The 18,841-nt window shown below is 57.4% G+C and overlaps 1 protein-coding gene across 3 annotated transcripts in view; it reads left to right on the top strand.

The window, feature by feature from the left end:
• LOC102188914 (coronin-7) overlaps positions 1–18,841 on the top strand; it is a 54,063-nt gene that overhangs the window by 5,158 nt on the left and 30,064 nt on the right. For all 3 annotated transcript variants that reach the window (XM_018040489.1, XM_018040488.1, XM_018040490.1), the window contains exons 4-7: positions 1,875–1,945; positions 2,326–2,509; positions 5,371–5,447; positions 14,669–14,719. In XM_018040489.1, the coding sequence (XP_017895978.1) occupies positions 1,875–1,945; positions 2,326–2,509; positions 5,371–5,447; positions 14,669–14,719 (383 nt within the window). The remainder of the gene's footprint in view (positions 1–1,874; positions 1,946–2,325; positions 2,510–5,370; positions 5,448–14,668; positions 14,720–18,841) is intronic.

Genomic DNA, 18,841 nt, shown 5'->3' with positions numbered 1-18,841 from the left:
CCTGTTACTGGAAGCTGGACTGGGCTTCGTTGGTGGATCGTAGCCTCTCTGTGGCTCCAGCTTTTTAGCACCTCTCCCCAAGGTAGCAGCCTTGCCTGGAAACTGCTCCTGGGGGCGCTTCACTCCAGCTCCTCAGACTCTACCCTCGGGGCGCCAGGCACGGCTCTCCCCTTTGGGTGCTGGTGGAGGGTTAGGGGAGACTGCAGTGACGGGGGTTTTGGCTGCTGCTCTGACTTTGGGGTGCCCTGCCTTCTGGGACACTTTCTGCCTCTCAGCTCTCGGGTGGCGCTTTGGTCTGGGGAACAGAATGCTGGGCAGCATCTGGAGACCGTTTCTGCAGGACTGGGCTGGGGGACAGTGGCCGGCAGCATGCTCTGATGTGGGAAAGGCCGCGAGCTGTTGTGCTGAGGTTGTAGGTTCTGAAGCTGGGCTGACTGCCTGACCTTCAGCCTGTCCCCTTCTTAGCTGTGCAGCTCTAGGCAAGTTACTTAACCTCTCTGTCCTCATGTTCTCATCCTCCACTTGGGAATGAGGCCACAGTGCCATTCTGAGGGTCGTTGTGAGGATTTGGTGAGATGAACCCTCAGGCCACGGTCCTACAGCCCAGCACAGCTGGGCGCCCAGATGGGCCGCTGCTCATTCCCTTGGGGAGGCCAGAATCTACACCCAGCCTGGGCCCTGCCCTGTCCTGCCAGGAGCCCGCAGAGTTGGGTGGCAGGGATTCTGTGATCAGGAGTCCAGATTGGGGTTTTCCTAGGAGTGCCTGTCCCTGTCCGCCCCTTCTCTTCCTTGTCTTCAGGGTCTGCTGGCCTGGGACGACAGTGTATCTGCTTGGCCCCGCCAGGGAGGCTGGCAGGAGGGTGGTCACTATGCTCCTTGCCTTGGTGACTCGGGCCTGGCTGTCCTGCTCACATCTGAACCAGCTCTACCCCACTGAAGCCCCCAGTCTCACTTTCCTTCTGGGCTCTGGCTCACTCCGTGTGCCCCATCCCCCCTCCTGGTCCCCCCAGAGCTCAGCAGTTCAGGTTTTTCAGTTGCAAGGATCTGAGACCAACTCCAGCTTTCATAAGCCACAGAGGGATTTATTGGGAGACTCTTGCGGAGCTTCTAGAACTGAAGGAGCAACTGGACACACAGGCCTCAGGAGGTGCTGCTCAGAGCTGACCGCTGCCTCCCGGCTGGCTGCTCTCCACCCAGGGCAGCCCCTAAGGTGCCTGTCACTCAGCCTTCTGTTCCCGGTCTTATTCCCTTCAGAGAGAAGCCGGCACCTGGGCTTGGGGCGGGTGAGCTCCTGCAGGTGGGCCAGCCCTGGCTTGTCAAGGGGCAGAGAACTCCTAGGTCGGCAGTGCCACCCCAGCCCCCTCCTGCCCGGTGCCCTGACCCGTGCCACCCTCAGTGTTCTCCAGGGCCTGCTTTGCCCCCCCCAGGAAGCCCCCCTCCATGCTCAGCCCTCCTCTTGCTGCATCTGGTGGGGAGGGCCCGTGAGCGCTGAGCAGCCCGTGGTCTGTCCTGTTTGATCCCCATGGGGGCTGGCACTTGTTTCTGTTCACCCGAACTGGGCTCTGGATTTTGGGCGAATGCAGGTGCCTGGTGACATGGGGAGCTTCCCACCCATCCTGCCAGTCTCCTGCTGCGGGGCCCTTGGCCACCAGGGGCCACAGGGGTCTGGGCCTGTGTCTGGCAGGTGGGGACTGTGGTGTTGGCCCACTGTCTCTAGAGTGCGCTCCCCTTGAGGATTTCCAGCCTGCCATCGTGTGGACAGAGGGTTCAGCCCAGAGGCCCTGGGCTGTGATTCTGGCCTTGGGAGAAGGCACAGTGGATTGGAACAGGACATTCATCCTTGTCTGGCCGTGTCAGCTGTTTCTCTCCCACAGACCTGGTCACAGACTTGGACTTTTCCCCCTTCGATGACTTCCTCCTGGCCACGGCCTCAGCCGACAGGACGGTGAGTGGAGTGGCTGGAAGACCTGTTTGAGGCCTCATGAGGCCCAGGGCCCTGCTGGTTCCCAGTCCAGCCCCTCCTGCTAAGTCCCGCCCCACCACATCAACTCTCATGCGCCCCCGGGAACTTGCTCTGAGCCACGGCCGTGACCTGTGCCCTGCTGCACGGCTCCTGCAGACAGCAGGGCCCGGGTGGGTTGGTGGGAGTCTTGGAGGGGACAGAGCAGAGCGCCTGGCTCCCCCACTCCCACGTCTTCCCCTTGGCCCCCCAGCCCGCCCCTCCCTTCTCCTGGGGTGGGGGCACCTGGAACAAGGCTGGATGAAGGCAGCGAGACCCCCCCGCCCCCACCAGCCCTGGGCTTAGAGACTCACTCTTCTCTGCAGGTGAAAGTGTGGCGACTGCCGGCATCTGGCCAGGCTCTGCCCTCGGGGCCCGGGCTGTTGCTGGGCCCTGAGGACGCCCAGGTGGAGGTGCTGCAGTTCCACCCCACCGCCGACGGTATCCTGCTGAGCACGGCGGGCAGGGCCGCCAAGGTCTGGGATGCCACCAAGCAGCAGCCCCTCACAGGTAGGGCCACCGCGACGGCCCCTCCCCGGGCAGCCCCGTCTGGCAGCACTTTCTGTCTGTTTGCAATTTCGGTAATGTGAGTTTCAAGACACGTGTCAGGTTTCACATGTGTGTGATATATATGTGTATATGTAGTTACGTGTGTATGTATCTGTGTATTTGTTTACTTGTGCATGTATATGTAATATATAATTTTACAAGACTTGTTAAGCACCCTGACCCTCCCCACTTTCCATAGCCGTCTGTTTTCATCTCATTTGGCTGTTTTTTCTGCTTTCTTCTTCATATGTCTAAATAACTTCCTTATACTGTTATTTCTTGACGTGTGTCATTTCAGTTTTGAAAGCAGACTGCTAATTTCTCCTCTAGGAGATGAGAATTCTGCTGTCTTCACCACTTCCCCCGTCCCTGCACAGTGCTGCTGCTTCATTTCCCCTGGTGTGTGTCCTGGTCCATCGGACTGCTCCAACAGAATCCCACAGACTGGGATCATAACTGGGTTGTAAACATTTATTTCTCAGTTTGGGAGTCTGGAGGTCTGAGATCCAGGCACGGGAGGGACCTGCTTCCTGGTTCGCAGGTGGCTGTCTCTTCACACGGAGGCAGGGGTGAGGGAGCTCTTGGGGGTTTTTCTCATAAGAGCACCGAGCCCTTTCATGAGTGTAACCTTATCGCCTCCCAGTGGCCCTGCTTCCAGATTCCATCCCAGTGGGAGTTAGGTTTCAACCTGTGAATCTGGGGGCACACCAACATTCAGACCACGAATAGGCAGTGGCAGCTGTAGGTCAGAATCTTTAGTGTTTGTGTGGTTTTGACCCATCAACAGGGACCCACCAAGGAGCCTAGGCATTTTCTGAGACAGAGTGGCCAAATCCTTTCTGCAGAGTCCTCCTGGACAAGTTCATCCCCTTTTTAGGGGAAAGACGTGAAGCTCAGAGAACTGAAGGACCGACTTGCCCTGCAGGGCTGTGCAGACTGTCCAGGGCTGTGCAGGGTCACCGTGGTGGTGTCCCCACCTCTGGGGGAGGGACAAAGGGCCAACAGCATAACGGGTCTGAGGGACGCGCTTTCTGACAGTATCAGTTCCTGAGAAGTCACTCAGCGTTCACCATGGAGCCGTCTTGTGCCCCAAGGGACCTGAAATTCAAGGTGCTCCTCGCCCCCAGTGTGCTCCTGGTGCAGTTGAGAGCAGCCCGACCTTGCAGTGGAGGTGAAGGCCACCAGGCAGTGTGTCATCAGGGAGTCACTGCAGCTGTAACTTCCGTCTCAGGCCCTTCTTGTCTGCCCAGCACTGTGCCGAGGGCTTCACACGGGGCTGTTGCCGTTCCCGTATAGTAGCTGAGGTTAAATAACGTGACTGAGGCCGCAGCGCAAGCGGGTGACAGGGCTGGGATTAACTTGAGGGAGGTAGACCTTGGCATGGTAGTTACCTCGGGCTGCAGAAAGAATTACCCCAAACCCAGAGGCTTAAGAGAACTGAAAACATTTATCAGCACCAGGGATTTGGGAGCAGCTTAGCTGAGTGGCTCTGGCTCAGGGTTTCTCATGAGGTTAAGGGTCCCACTGTCAGCCGGGGCTGCTGTCACCTGAAGGCTGGACTGGGCTAGGAGGATCTGCTTTTTAGATGGTTCACTCTCACGGTGCAGGCTGTGGGTAAGAGGCCTCAGTTCTCCCCTGTTGGCCTCCCCGTGGGCTGCTTGATCACCCTCACCACATGGCAGCTGCTTCCCCAGGGGACAGTCCCAGAGAAGCAGCAAGGAGGAAGCTGCTTATGCTGCAGCTTTGGGAGATGCATGCCCTCTGCGAAAAGCCAGTCACCAAGTCCTGCTCACACTCAAGAGGAAAGGGCTTGGGCTGCACATTTTGTTCATGTATATTTTACGTTTGTTTGGCTGCACCACGTCTTAGTTGTGGCATGTGGGATCTAGTTCCTTGACCAGGGATCAAACCCAGGCCCCCTGCAATAAGAGCGCCCAGTCTTAGCCACTGGACCACCAGGGAAGTCGCTGGGCTGCACATTTTGAAAGGAGGAGGTGTTAGTTTCCTAGGGTTGCCGCAAGTTGAGGAGTGTAACGTAACATTTATTATCTCGCAACTCTGGAGACCAGAGTCTGGAATCAAAGTGTTGGTAAGGTTGATTCCTTCTGAGGCTGCACAGGAGACTCTGGACCAGGCTCCCTGCCCAGTGCTCCTGTGGTTCCCGTGCTCCGTGGCCTGTTGATGGCTGTCTTCCCTCTCTTCACAGCGTCTTCTCTCTGTGCGTGTTTGTCTCGGTCTGATTTCACAAGGGCACCATTCATACTGGATCAGAGTCTATCCTAGCGTTATCAACTTAACTTGATGATCCGCAAAGACCCTATTTCCAAATAAAGTCACATTCACTGGTGCTGAGGATTGGGACTTTGACATCTTTTGAGGGGAGACACAATTCAGCCAGTAACTGGAGAGATGTCAAAGAATTTGTGGACACATTTTAAAATTGTCATGCTATTCAGGGAGGGAGTGAAGAAGGCCCGAGCAGGTGCCCAGGGCAGCGGTGTGTGTGACACTTCCATGGGCTGTGTGGCCCACTGCGGGGGAATGGGGAGGCATGTTGGTGGCGGGGTGAGCGAGGTGACCCAGGATCAGGGAGCTGGCTGGGGGTGTGGCCTGAGAAGAGTGGGGCTGAATGAAGCCCCGCCCCCAACCTGGAGGCCCTGCTGCCCTGGCTTCTGCACAGAAGGCACCCTCCCAGCAGCTGCCCCTTCCCCAGAGTTACCCCCAAGCCAGGCCTGCCTGCACCCGCTTTCCTGAGACCCTCACTGCCTGGGACAGAGTGGGGGGACCCTGGACCCCTCCTGACCTTGGCTGCTTCTCTGCAGAGCTGGCGACCCATGGGGACCTGGTGCAGGGTGCTGCCTGGAGCCGGGATGGAGCCCTGCTGGGCACGACATGCAAGGTAAGGGTGAGTGGTGAGACACGAGAACGTGCCTGCCAGGGCCTGAGGCATGCCCAGCTCTGCCAGGGCCGTCGCGTCACAGAGCCCAGAACCCCAGCAGTACCTGTGAGGCTCCGCGGTACTTGGGGGGCAGCAGAGAACTGAAGCCAGGATGGCTGTTCCTCTCTGCTGTCCTCACTCCTCAGGCTCATACTTTTCTCTCAAAGCCCCCACCCAGTAAGAAAAGCCCCGCACTGGTCCTTGAGGGCTCCCGTCACCACCCTCAGCCAGCCCCTCCTGGCTGCTGGCCACTTTGTTACCGTGGCGGAGAGTTGTGTCAGGCAGCATCCACAGCAGGGCACTGTGCCAGCCCCCCTCCCCCAGGCAGTCAGCAGGCCTCAGGGTCCTTGGTGACGTCAGGTCCTGTGTCCACCATGGCCCGTGCTGGTGGGGGCGGCCCGTGTAGGTCCGAGGATCATAGACAAAAGGATAATTGTGGCCCCTGACGGTGACCCAGGCTGTTTAAAGAAGGAGCAGAGGTGCTTTGAGTGGTTGGAGACGCCAGGAAGGCCTGGCCTCTGATTGGGGCCTGGGAGGGGAGGGCTACTGGTGTGGGGCCGGGGGAGCGGGCTGTGGCAGAGGGCAGAACCGTGAGCACACCGTCACGCTTGTTACTGTAGAAGCAGCTGGAAAGCAGCGGAGTGTTTAAAGCCAGACAGGGTGGGGGTGTGAGGGAAGCAGGTCTGCACCGTGAGGCTCCCTGGCCACAGTGTGGACAGAGCATCTGGCCAGTGTGGTCAGGGGAAGGAAGGAGGGGTGTCCAAAGCAGAGGTGGAGTGACCTTCGGGGGAGGGAAGGAGGAGCCTCCCGGGCAGGGGGCGATGCAGACAAGACACAGAGTACCCAAGAGGGCTGGGGGGGCTGTCACGAGGCCGGCTCCTGGGTCGCAGGCTGGAGGAGGGTCTGCCCCCGAGACCGTGGGGTCGGAGGCCCCTGGACGTCCCAGTGATGTCTGTTGAGTCCAGGGACTGGGCTTTGGGCAGCGGTCTGAGCTGAAGGTGGGGGCCTGTGTTCACGTGGCACCTGCAGGGTCTGAGCTGAAGGTGGGAGTCTGTGTTCACGTGGCACCCGCAGGGTCTGAGCTGAAGGTGGGGGCCTGTGTTCATGTAGCACCTGCAGGGTCTGAGCTGAAGGTGGGGGCCTGTGTTCATGTAGCACCTGCAGGGTCTGAGCTGAAGGTGGGGGCCTGTGTTCACATGGCACCTGCAGGGTCTGAGCTGAAGGTGGGGGCCTGTGTTCATGTGGCACCCGCAGGGTCTGAGCTGAAGGTGGGGGCCTGTGTTCATGTAGCACCTGCAGGGTCTGAGCTGAAGGTGGGGGCCTGTGTTCATGTAGCACCTGCAGGGTCTGAGCTGAAGGTGGGGGCCTGTGTTCACATGGCACCTGCAGGGTCTGAGCTGAAGGTGGGGGCCTGTGTTCATGTGGCACCCGCAGGGTCTGAGCTGAAGGTGGGGGCCTGTGTTCATGTAGCACCTGCAGGGTCTGAGCTGAAGGTGGGGGCCTGTGTTCATGTAGCACCCGCAGGGTCTGAGCTGAAGGTGGGGGCCTGTGTTCACGTGGCACCCGCAGGGTCTGAGCTGAAGGTGGGGGCCTGTGTTCACGTAGCACCTGCAGGGTCTGAGCTGAAGGTGGGGGCCTGTGTTCATGTAGCACCTGCAGGGTCTGAGCTGAAGGTGGGGGCCTGTGTTCATGTAGCACCTGCAGGGTCTGAGCTGAAGGTGGGGGCCTGTGTTCATGTAGCACCTGCAGGGTCTGAGCTGAAGGTGGGGGCCTGTGTTCACGTGGCACCCGCAGGGTCTGAGCTGAAGGTGGGAGTCTGTGTTCATGTAGCACCTGCAGGGTCTGAGCTGAAGGTGGGGGCCTGTGTTCACGTGGCACCCGCAGGGTCTGAGCTGAAGGTGGGGGCCTGTGTTCACGTGGCACCCGCAGGGTCTGAGCTGAAGGTGGGGGCCTGTGTTCATGTGGCACCTGCAGGGTCTGAGCTGAAGGTGGGGGCCTATGTTCATGTGGCACCTGCAGGGTCTGAGCTGAAGGTGGGGGCCTGTGTTCATGTGGCACCCGCAGGGTCTGAGCTGAAGGTGGAGGCCTGTGTTCATGTGGCACCCGCAGAGGGACAGGAGCCCCGAGTGGGAGGGAAGGGGTGAGAGGAGGTAGAGGGAGCGAGGAGGGACAGAACCCGAGAGGAGACAGGGAGCCCCCAGTGGGGGGAGGGTGCGTCTGGGGAGGAGTCTGCTTGGAAGCAGCTGGCAGTGCGCGACCTTCAGGAGCCTGTGGGGTGTCTTCTGCCTGAAGCCGCCCATGAAGGAAGGAGCCTACACAGGCTCTTCTGGGAAGTGTGGCTCAGGCTTCCCAGGGACAGTGAGGTTGGGGCTACCCTGCTGAGGAAGGGACAGATGTCCCAGGCAGAGGGACTAACAGTCCTGACAGACACCGAAAGAGACAGGGAGGGAGGAGACATGGAGGCAAGGAGGGAAGGGGATTGTCACAAAGTGTTTCCTTTTGATCACCCAAATACAGTATTTTGCTAAGTCACTTCAGTTGTGTCTGACTCTTTATGACCCCATGGACTGTAGCCCGCCAGGCTCCTCTGTCCGTGGGATTCTCCAGGCAAGAATACTGGAATGGTTTGCCATTCCCTTTTCCAGGGGATCTTCCTGACCCAGGGATCAAACCTGCTTTGGCAGGCAGGTTCTTTACCACTAGTACCACCTGGGAAGCCCAAGTATAGTGTGGGGTTGACCAAAACATTTATTTGGGTTTTTCCATAGCATCTTTTTTTTTTTTTGCCCCTTAATATTTATTTATTTATCTGGCTGGGCTGGTCATAGTTGTGGTGTGTGGGATTTTTAGTTGGAGGCTATGGAATCTAGTTCCCTGACTAGGGACCGAACCCAGGCCCCTGGCACTGGGAGTGTAGTCTTAGCCACTGGACCACCCGGAAAGTCCCTCTGTACATAGTATCCACATTACTCTACCCTGTACACTTTTTGTCCCGCGTAATAAACATTTTTTTCTTTCAGTTTATCAAAGATTTAACAAATGTCACAGGAAGCATTTTATCACATAGATTCACAGTTTGCTTAGTGGAGGGCCTGCTCTCAGAAGTGTGGATTACTTCCACTTTGTGTCACTGTGTTACAAACTATAACATTTGGATGTATGTCTATAGAGGGTTGTTCCCCTTTGTTCTCTGTAACTTCCTTAGCCTGGAGCAGGAGCAAGACTTTTTCTGTGAAGAGCCTGGTGGTAGAGACTCCAGGTTCTACAGACCAGACTGTCTCCATCAGCACCGCCTGGTAAAGCGGCAGCCATGGACAGTATGTATATGACGTGAGAGCTGCAGCCTCGTGGCCAGTCCAGCCTGTGGCCTCTGCCCCACGTCCCCTCGGCTTCAGACCCCCACCCCAGCCCCAGGCAGGGTGTCTGGGGAGCAGGTGTCTAGGGGCTGGACATGGGTCATTTTCTGTGGAGCAGCCAGAGGTACCAGCTCTCCCCAGAGCTCACGGCCCAACTGGGCCTGGTGTGAACCAGACCCCAGTGTGGTTGGAGCTCCCAGAGGGGTCACAAATGAGGCTGCAGAGGAATTAATTGGGAGGCAGGCATGTCTCCCAGGGGTCCTGCCATGTTCAGAGATGGCCAGTGAAGGCGTGCAGCCACGGGGAGGGGAGGGTGGGCTGAGGGCAAGTGAGGATGTGTTTTGAAAGGCAGTAGGCACCCCTAGCATTGGGGGTGACCTGATCAGATGGCGCTGTGGGGGTGGGGTGACAGCGAGGAGCACGGCAGCCTGGGACGGGGCAGGACAGTGAGGAGTGGCTCCCTGAGGAGGGCCTGCCAGAGCCCAGGAGAACCTAGAGAACCCAGGGAGGGGACAAGAGCCTCTGGTCTGGGGATTGTGTGCAGAGGGCTCGGGGGCTGCATCAGAACCATCCCTGTTGAGACAAGGGGCTCATGCTGTCCCCACGCTGACCGTGTGCATGGGTATGGGTGGCGGTGCAGGAGGGGTGACCGCTGTGGGCCCTCAGCATCCAGGGCTGAAGGCCCTCACCACCCAGCCTGCGGCCAGGCTGCCCCTGAGGTACTACCCCCAGGGGCTCCCAGACTCCAGACTGGCCTCCTGCTTTGGGGTGGGGGGTGTCCAGCCCCTTCTCCCCAGCAGTCTGAGTTCCATTTACCATCAAAATTGGGCGTGAACTGGGGCAAATGGAGAGAGAAGATCCATCTAGTCACAGAGCCCCACTTCCCCATCGGGTCCCAAGACGATGACTCAGCTCCATGCCTGCTGGTGTCTTCGTGGGGAGGATTAGTGGGGCCATCCAGCTCCGAGTCTGGTGGAACTCTGGCCCTCTGCACCCGGAGCCCAAAGGTGCAGGGACAAGAAGCAAAGATTTCCCAAGGGCATCGCTGGAGTGGGGCCCGGTGGAGGCGCCCCTGTTCCCGCCCCCTCAGTTGCTCTGCCTGTGAGGCTGGCCCCTTCCTGCTCCCGTCCCAGCTGCTACCGCTGCGGGAAAGGAAAAGTGGGTGGACACTAGGGGGCGCACTGGCCCCACAGATGGCTGGACGCGGCCGGCTAGGTCTGCTTGGCGGGGTGGGCTGCACTGGTGAGCTCAGCACTGCTGGCCCCCAGTGCCCTGTCTGGACCCTGGTCTGTACCTGACACTGGGATTCTACGTTCCGTGGCCCAGCTCCCCAGGTGCCTCTGACCTCTGAGAATTGCTGCCATCACGTCCAGTGCACCCTGGGTTTCCCAGGTCACAGAGCATGTGAGTGGTGGAGCTGGCGTCCTAACCCTGGCCCTTTTGTCTCCACGGTAGGGGGAGTGCCCTTTGCAGGAGGCCTTCTGTCTTGCCTGTCACCTCGAGATCCAGCGCTGCCCCTGCTTGACCCGCCCTCCTTCTGGCTCCTGCTGCCGTCTCTGTCCTTAACCTCCGGTGGTTCTTTCCTGGCCCCCACTGTCTTTTCTGTGTTTATTGCTGTCTCTCTCTGTGTCTCTGTTTTTCCCCATCCTGTCACTGTTCTTTCTGCCTCGGTCCTGTGTCCCTCACTGGCTGGCCCCATCTGTCTGATCTCTGTCTGTAAGCAAACTCGTCCCGAACCTGAGACTGTGGAGTAGACAGTGCCTCGGTTAATCCCTGGACTGTGCCTGGTGCCCACCTGGCACATAGCAAGGGCTCAGTAAACTACGGCCGCAAGGCTGTGCTTGCTGGGCGAGACCCGAGAACCCTGGGACCCTGCCAGGTGTCAGGAAGGCCTGGCTTTCGAGGACTCTCCAGGCTGGACCCCTGCCTTGTCCATCTGTGCGCTTGCCCAGTGCCCCCCATTTCTGCCATGCCCTCCCCGCGTGACTTTGTCTTCCCTGCACGTCACGTGCCAGCAGACTCCCATCTCCTCATCTTCAGTCATGCTCTGTCCTCTTCCTCGAATGCCTTTCCCTTTCCAGCCCAAGCTCCGCTTGTCCTTTGGGCTCAAGTCAGGTCTGGTTCCTCCCCAGAGTTACCTGTGACCACCTCTGAGTGGCAGACACCAGCACTGTCTGCATCCCAGGCACCCAGGAGGGACCAGGCAGGCAGGGCCGGGAGTCATATATCCCCCTCCGTCCCTGCTCCATCTTGCATCAGTGAGGTGTACTTGTTAAACCAGTGTTGCTACAGTAACTAAAGCCCACAGTTTACATTAGGGTTCACTCCACGTACTTCCTGTGGGTTCCCACAAGTGCACGACGTCCTGTGTCCCTCCGTACAGCATCACACAGGATAGTTCTGCTCCTCTAAGAAGTGCCCCGTGCTTAACCCGTTCATGCCTGCCTGCCTCTTCCCAGACCCTCAGCAACCACTGATCTTTGTGCTGTGTCCGTAAGAGATTCGACTTCTCCTGGATGTTGAGTGTCACATAGGTGGAATCATGGAATGTGTAGCCTTTCCAGATTGAATTATTTCACTTACCTAGTAATATTCATTTATGTATGGGTCTTCCCTACCTTTTTGCGGACTGATAGCTATTTTTTCAATTTTGGCATAAAAACGCTTATAAAACTTACTACTGTAACCATTCTAAGTGTACAGTTCTCATATTAAGTATTTTACATTGTTCTGAGGTTGAAACTCTACACCCATTGAACAACTTCTCTTTGCCCCCTTCTCCAGCTCCTCGTAATCATTTTACTTTCCACACCTAGGAATTTGACTACTTTAAACATCTCGTATAAGTAGAATCATACACTGTTTGTCTTCCTATAACTGACTGACTTTATTTAGCATAACGTTCCTCAGTAGCGTCAGTCGCTCAGTCGTGTCCGACTCTTTGTGACCCCATGGACTATAGACCACCAGGCTCCTCTGTCCATGGAATTCTTCAGGCAAGAATACTGGAGTGGGTTGCCATTTGCTTCTCCAGGGGATCTTCCTGACACAGGGATTGAACCCAGGTCTCCTGCATTGCAGACAGGTTCTTTACTCTGAGCCAGCAGGGAAGCCCATGATGTCCTTAAGCTTCCTCTATATTATAGCATATGACGTAGTTTCCTTTTTCAGTCTGAATAATGTTTCATTGAATGCGTTTTGTTTATCCATTCATCAGTCAGTGGACCCGTGGATTGCCTCTGGATCTTGGATTTTGTGAATAATGCTGCTATGAACATGGGTGTGCAAATATTTCTTTGTGACCCTGTTCCCAGTTCTTTTGGGTTTATACACAGAAGTGGAATTGCTGGATCATATGGTAATTCTATTTTTAATTTTTTGAGGAACTGCTTGACTGTTTTCCATATCATCTGTACTGTTTTATATTCCCACAAACAGCGCATAAGGGTTCCAACTTTCCACATCCTCACCAACACTTGTTATATTCTGGTTTTTTTTTAATTAATTAATTCATTTATTTTTGGTCACACCCAGTGGCATGTGGAACTTCCCCAAGTGGGAGTCAAACCCATGCTCCCTGCATCAGAAGGTTAGAGCCTTAAACTCCCAACCACAAGGGAAGTCCTCTTCCGGGTTTTTTTGACAGCAACCATTCCGTTGATGTGAGATGCAAAATCTTAACCATGATTTTGATTTGTGTTTCTCTGGGAATTAATCATGTTCAACATCTCTTCACATGCTTGTTGGCCATTTGTGTATCTTTGGAGAAGTGTCTATTAAAGTCCTGTGCCCATTTTTAATTGGGTTATTTGTGGGTTTTTTTGTAGTGTGAGTTCTTTGTATTGTCAAACGCAAGGTCCCCGAGGTTTTCTCATATGCTGTCTTCTAGAGGTTTTATTGGAGAAGGCAATGGCACCCCACTCCAGTACTCTTGCCTGGGAAGTCCCATGGACAGAGGAGCCTGGTGGGCTGTAGTCTATGGGGTTGCGAAGAGTCGGATGCGACTGAACGACTTCACTTTCACTTTTCACTTTCACGCATTGGAGAAGGAAATGGCAACCCACTCCAGTGTTCTTGCCTGGAGAATCCCAGGGATGGGGGAGCCTGGTGGTCTATAGTCCATGGGGTCACAAAGAGTCAGACACGACTGAAGCGACTTAGCAGCAGAGGTTTTATAATAAAGGTTTGCATTTTAATGTTTAAGTGTATGTTCCATTCTTAGTTGATTTTTGTGAAAGACGTAAAGTCCATGCCCAGGTGAATTTCTTTGCATGTGGATACCCAGTTGCTCCAGTGCCATTTGTTGCAAAGACTGTCTTTGCTCCCGTGTTGGAGACCAGCTGGCTGTAGCTAAGGGGGTCTCTCTCCGTGCTGTGTTCCATTCCATTGGTCTGTTTGTCTGTCTTGTGTGGACCCACACTGCCCTGATTCCCAGAGCTTTAGGATATACTCCAGACCAGCAGTCCACCACCTTTGTTCTCCTCCTTTCCTGCTGTGTCGACCATTCTGAGTCTCTTGCCTGTCCACATAAAGTTCAGAATCAGTGGGTTGATATTCACAAAGTAACGTGTCGGGATTTTCATTGGGATCATATTGAATCTGTATGTCAAGTTGGGAAGAACTGATATCTTGACAATACTGAGTGTTCCTAACTGTGAACATGGATTAGCTCTCCATTTAAGTCTGTGATTTCTTTCATCAGAGTTTGGTAGTGTTCCTGGTGTCCATCTTATATATGTTTTGTTAGATGTATAGCTAAGTACTTCTGGGGTGTTTTTTGGGGGGTGCTGGTATAAGCAATATTGTTTTACATTTCGAATTCCAATTGTTCATCGCTGGTTGATTGTTTTTTGAAATAAGAAAACATGAACCGTGCTGACTGAAACAAAGGGGAGCCATGCTAAGATGTAAAAAGAAAAAACTGACCACCTCTCACCTGCCTCAGCCCTGGTTCCCAGTGTTAACACACGTCCCGTACCTGTCAAGACTGTTCTCCTTACTCAGCACTCTTGCAAAACATACAGGAATGTGGTCAGACAAATGGAGGTTTTGTTTATTTTTAACCACAGTAGAATCGCACCACCACGAATTACTGGGCATCTTCCCTTTTGCATTTAACAGTTCATCACGGCCAAACCTGTAAATAGTCAGTGGATATAGATTCTGTCCCCCTCCCCCAGTTCTTTATGCATGTGTGTTTGTGTACACGTTCACACACTCACACACGCAGAGCGATTATTCCACAGAAATAAAGCTGTTTAAAGCATGGGCATTTTGTTTTATTTTATTTTTTCTTTTTCTATTTGTTCCCATCCCCACCTTTGGGTATTCTGAACCAGTAACTGCATGCTGAGTGATAGATGGATGTGTAAGCATGCCATCCTGGTTAGATGCCAGGTTCAGTGTAGAAGTGATGTTGTCCTGTGAGCCCCTCTAGCCTGGACAGGCCCAGACACGTATGGCAGCTGGGAACCTCGAGTTTGGTTCTGTGCTTTGGTTTCTGTGTCTGACGGGGTCGTGGGATAGCACAGTTTCGCAAGGTGGTTAGAAAGATGGGGCGAGATCATACGCATAGTAGGTGCTCAGGAAATGTGAACCCTTGTCACTGGGTTCTCTGTTGTGGGCGCCTGGGGCTGGCAAGGGGGCCTGCCCCGTGCTGTGAGGAGGAGGAACCTGGCCTGGAGAGGGCTTGTCTGGTGGGTGATGCTTGCCCTGTGTACTGCGGGGCAGGACCATCAGAACCTGGGGTTGGGGAAGGCCAGCCTACCGGCCCCCAGAGACCCTCCCTGCCCTAATTGTGCTGTTTTCTCTTCTCGGCTTTTCCAGGACAAGCAGCTGCGGATCTTCGACCCCAGAGCAAAGCCTGAGGCTGCCCAGGTGAGTCGTGTGGGCAGCAGGGCTGGGATGAGGCTGCAGCAGGCGTGGGCAGGGCAGCCGGCCTCTGGCACACAGGTTCTGCCATGCCCGTGCCCTGGCCCAGGCCCAGCGGGCACATGAGGGTCACCTGGGTGGTGGTTCCTGCTGCTCAGGCTGTTTCTGGGAAGCGTGTTGCGCCTTGGGAAGGTCCAGCTTTGACCACAGGGTGGGGCGCAGCCAGGCTGCCCACAGGCCTTCAGTGGAGCCATCCTGTGGCTTCAGAAAGCTAACTTGAGATGCCAGGTTCCTCTTCTCTGAGACCTTCATCCCCTCCCAGCTTTCCTGGCACTGTCAGCAGAGGCTGGCCACAGAGGAGCAAAGAGACCCAGCCCCTGCCTTCTGCACCCCTCCAGGTCCTGGGCCCTGAGCGTGTTTGGTCCAGTCTCCCAGCCAGCACTGGGGGGCCTGACCAACCCATGGGCCCTGGGCCCTGAGCGTGTCTGGTCCGTGTCTGGCTGTGCACAGGTGCGTGTGGCCCCTCAAGTTCCGAGAGAGAGGCCAGGCCACAGGTTCATGCTGCAGGCATTGAGTCGTTCGAGGGCAGCCCGCTGCCAGGCACAGAATGTTCCGCAGTGAACAACACGGGGCAGTTGCTGGGGGTTTCTCTTGTGGGAGCGCTTTGACACTTCCCCGGGGAGCTGGCTCGGGGCAGAGGCTGGGGTGATGCTGCAGACAGGCTGGGGCAGGACAGGTTGGCCCAGGAGCCCAAGCGAGGGGCCTGTCACCTGTGTCGTGGGAGCTGTCGGGGTTATAAGGCAGCAGTGAGGTGGATGGGTTTATATTTTTCAAAGTTTTTCTAGAAGCTGACGTGCTATCTTTCCCAAGGAAGGTGCAGTGCAGTTCAGGGTCCTGGCACCAGCTGGTGGGAAGAGCTCCCCAGTGAGGCCCCAGGCCCAGCACAGATGCCTCAGCTCCGTATCTAGGGCCTGTTCCCAGCCCGAGGTCAAGGCTGAACTACCAGTCTAACTCCAAGCAGCAGAAGCCAGGGGGCTGTATTCCCCCTGAGACATACACACACAACACGCAGACACACACACACATCCAACAGCCTAAACCCACGTAGCAGTAGCCAGGGGGTGACATTCCCCCGACCCGGTACGTACACACCCACAGAGTCCCCCAAGGTGCGCACACACACACACCTTCACACAGCTAGCTGCAGCTCTTTGTCTAGGACAGGGCAGTCAGCTCCACCTCCAACTGGCCAACCACCTAAAGGAGGCCCCGTCCTGGCAGGTGAGCCAGGCCCAGCAGAAGTGGCTTTGGCCCCACCCTGGCCGTGCTTCCACCCACAAGGCTGGCCCCGGTCCTTCGGCCCCATCGCCCTGTGACCAGTGGGCCAGCCGTTTGAGCCTCAGGGCAGCCTGAACAGCCGGCCTCCCTGCAGCTTTCTGCGGAATGCCTCCAATGTTTGCCCAGAGAGAAGGACCAGGCTCAGCTCGAGGAGAGAGACGGAGGCGCTGTCCGCTCAGCTTTCTCTGGTCGGTCGCCCTCTCCTCGCCAGGGTCCGTGCAGGCCCGGCGCCGGGCACCTCCATCCCAGCCCCAGCCAGGCAGCGCCCCTGGCCCGTCCCCCAGCTGAGCTCTTTCCTCCCCTCCGTCCCCCCCAGCGAGGGGGAGGCGGCGACGGTGCTGAGGTGGAGATGGAGTGGCCGCCGTCCAAGGGCTGCGAGTTCAGCGAGGCGGGGGGAGCCCCCCTGAAGGGGGTTTCTGGGCTGAGACCTGGGAAGAGCGTGGGTGGCTGCCACCCCCTCGCCGCTCCTGGGCCGGTGCCTGTGCTCGGCCCCTCAGCCCGCGGGCGCGGGGGCAGCAGGGCCTGGAATGCCGCCCTCCGCCCGGCCCTGCCCCCTGCTTCCGCCGGGGCATCTGGCCCGCACCTGGCTTCCATTAGGAAAACCGCTGCTGGCGGCCGGGTCGGCATGAGCTGAGGGGCCAGCTCGGGGGAGAAGCCTTCTGGGAGCGCCTCCTCCCGGGATACTCCTCACCCAGAGCGGGCACTGCCCTCCCTCTGGCCTCCGCCCCCCTGTCCCTGGGCCATCCCCGCGGGCTGGGACCTGGGGGCTCCTCCCTCACTGTCTTTTCTGGGCCTGGCCCCTGGCAGCTGGCGCTTGGAGCAGGAGATGCTTGGGCAGCTCCCTCCTGCTCACGCCCCCCGCTTTGTGTTTTGGTTCCATTGATGACGGATTACTGTGTCCTAGGCCCTTGGCATGCACAGCCTCCTTCCACCCTCCTGAGCATCCTGTCAAGTCAGCCCTTTGGTCACTTTTGTCCCCAGGGTCACAACAGCTCACAGCGGAGGCGAGTTGGGTCCGTCTCACTCCAGAGCCCCGAGGGTCCAGAGCCCCTTCACTGTGCCAGGGCCCCAGGGGCTGGGGAGAGGGGGTGGCTGAGGCCCTGAAGCCACGGCCGTGCCAGGGAAGGTAGCTGCCGCGGTGAGGGGATGCCGAGGGATGGGGAGGCTTGGGCCAGCCGGCCTGGGCAGGAGCAGTCAGAGGACCCCCGGTGTAGACAGAGGCAGGCCTAGGGGCCAGCATCATGACTGAGGAGGGGCGCAGGCGCGTGATGGGGGGGTCTCACCGCCAGAGAAGGTCCCCTTGGCCCAGACCAGCTCAGGGCTGCTCCTCCAGCCGCCCTGCCCCTCACAGGAAGCGTTGCTGTGGCGACAGAGGGGGTTTGGCGGCACTGCAGCAGCTGGAATGCCGGGTATGCGCCCGAGCTGGGCAGGCGCTGCCTGGCCGCAGCCCTCCTGTTCTCTCCTTGGGGCCAGGTGTGGGGGAGACATGGACGGAGGAGGGGGGACTCCTCCACCTGCAGGACACCTAGCCATCGGTGAGAGGGAACCCCAGGGCCTGACCCGCAGGCTTGGCTCACTGTCAGGGGCTCCCTGTGACAAGGCTGGGTCCATGCTGCCGCCTGCCCTCTGCCTCAGGAGGAGAACCTGGGGATCCCGAGGGGAGGCTTCTCCTCCCAAGTCCCACTGAGGTCAGGGGAGAACTTGCCAGGTTTGAAAACGAAAGTCACTTCAGTCCTCTGGGATAGAGGCCTCTCTTAGTTGCTGCGGCTTCCCATGGTCCCTGGGCAGACTGAGCCGGGTGTACCCACAGCAGGCGCGCTGGGCCCAGGCTAAGCTCCGACCTGCCCTCCACTTCTTGGGTGCTGTGCCCTCTGAGGCCCGAGGCGGGGACGGAGAGCCATGGGGCGAGCCGGACCGCCCTGCCCGTCGCCACCTGCTTTCCCAGGGTGACAGCTGGACACCCAAGCTGCCTGGTGGGGGTGGCTCCTGGTCTGGGTGCTGCTGCCTCTGGTCGAGCCTGTCCCCTCGCCGGTCCTCCGTCAGCTCCATCTACTGAGAACAGGAACGGTGGTGGGCGGGCGACTGCCCTGCTGGGTCACTGAGGCAGATGGCCTCCCCTCTCCGTGCCTTTGGTTTCTCCAGGCCTGGAATAGGAAGATGAGAGACACAGGCCAAGGAACGTTCCATCCAAACGTGTGCCTCTAGAGGGAAAAGGCTCCCCCACTGCCCACAGGCTCTGTAGGACCCGGGTGCCGCCGCCGCCTCCCCCGAAACCCCCTCCCCTGAGACCCCTGTGCCAGCTGTGCTGGCCTCCTGAGTCTCCAAGGCTCCACCCTTCACAGATGCCGGTCCCCACGCTGGCTCGCGCCCGTCGATCTTTCGTATTTTAACTCAACTGTTACCTTAAACCCCTTTCCTCAATTATACTTCGTGTGCCCCATGACCATCCTTTTGAAAAGAGCACATTGCTTTGTGCCGGACTCACCCCCAAACACTTCTGCAGTAGCAAGTCTGTTACGGTGCTCAGGTCAGGAAACTGAGCCACAAGCTGTTGGTTTTCCCCTAGCCAGTCTGACCCGAAGCTCGCGCCCTAACCTGCTGACATCATTGCTTCTATTTGATTCACGTGGGCCCTTCAGCCTGCACGTTCTGAGTGTGGGGACCCTTTTCTGTTTCACTGTGTCCTCAGTGCCCAGTGTCACATGCAGCTCGGATATTCATGTTACAAAAGAACAGATGAGTGAGCAGTCCTGCCTCACCCAGGACGTGACCGTCCATCTGAGAAGTGTC

Source organism: Capra hircus, chromosome 25 (genome assembly GCF_001704415.2).
Source record: "Capra hircus breed San Clemente chromosome 25, ASM170441v1, whole genome shotgun sequence".
In the NCBI taxonomy this organism is placed as follows: domain Eukaryota; kingdom Metazoa; phylum Chordata; class Mammalia; order Artiodactyla; family Bovidae; genus Capra; species Capra hircus.
The sequence above is the reverse complement of the archived record's forward strand: the minus strand, read 5'-3'. Positions and strand labels throughout refer to the sequence as shown.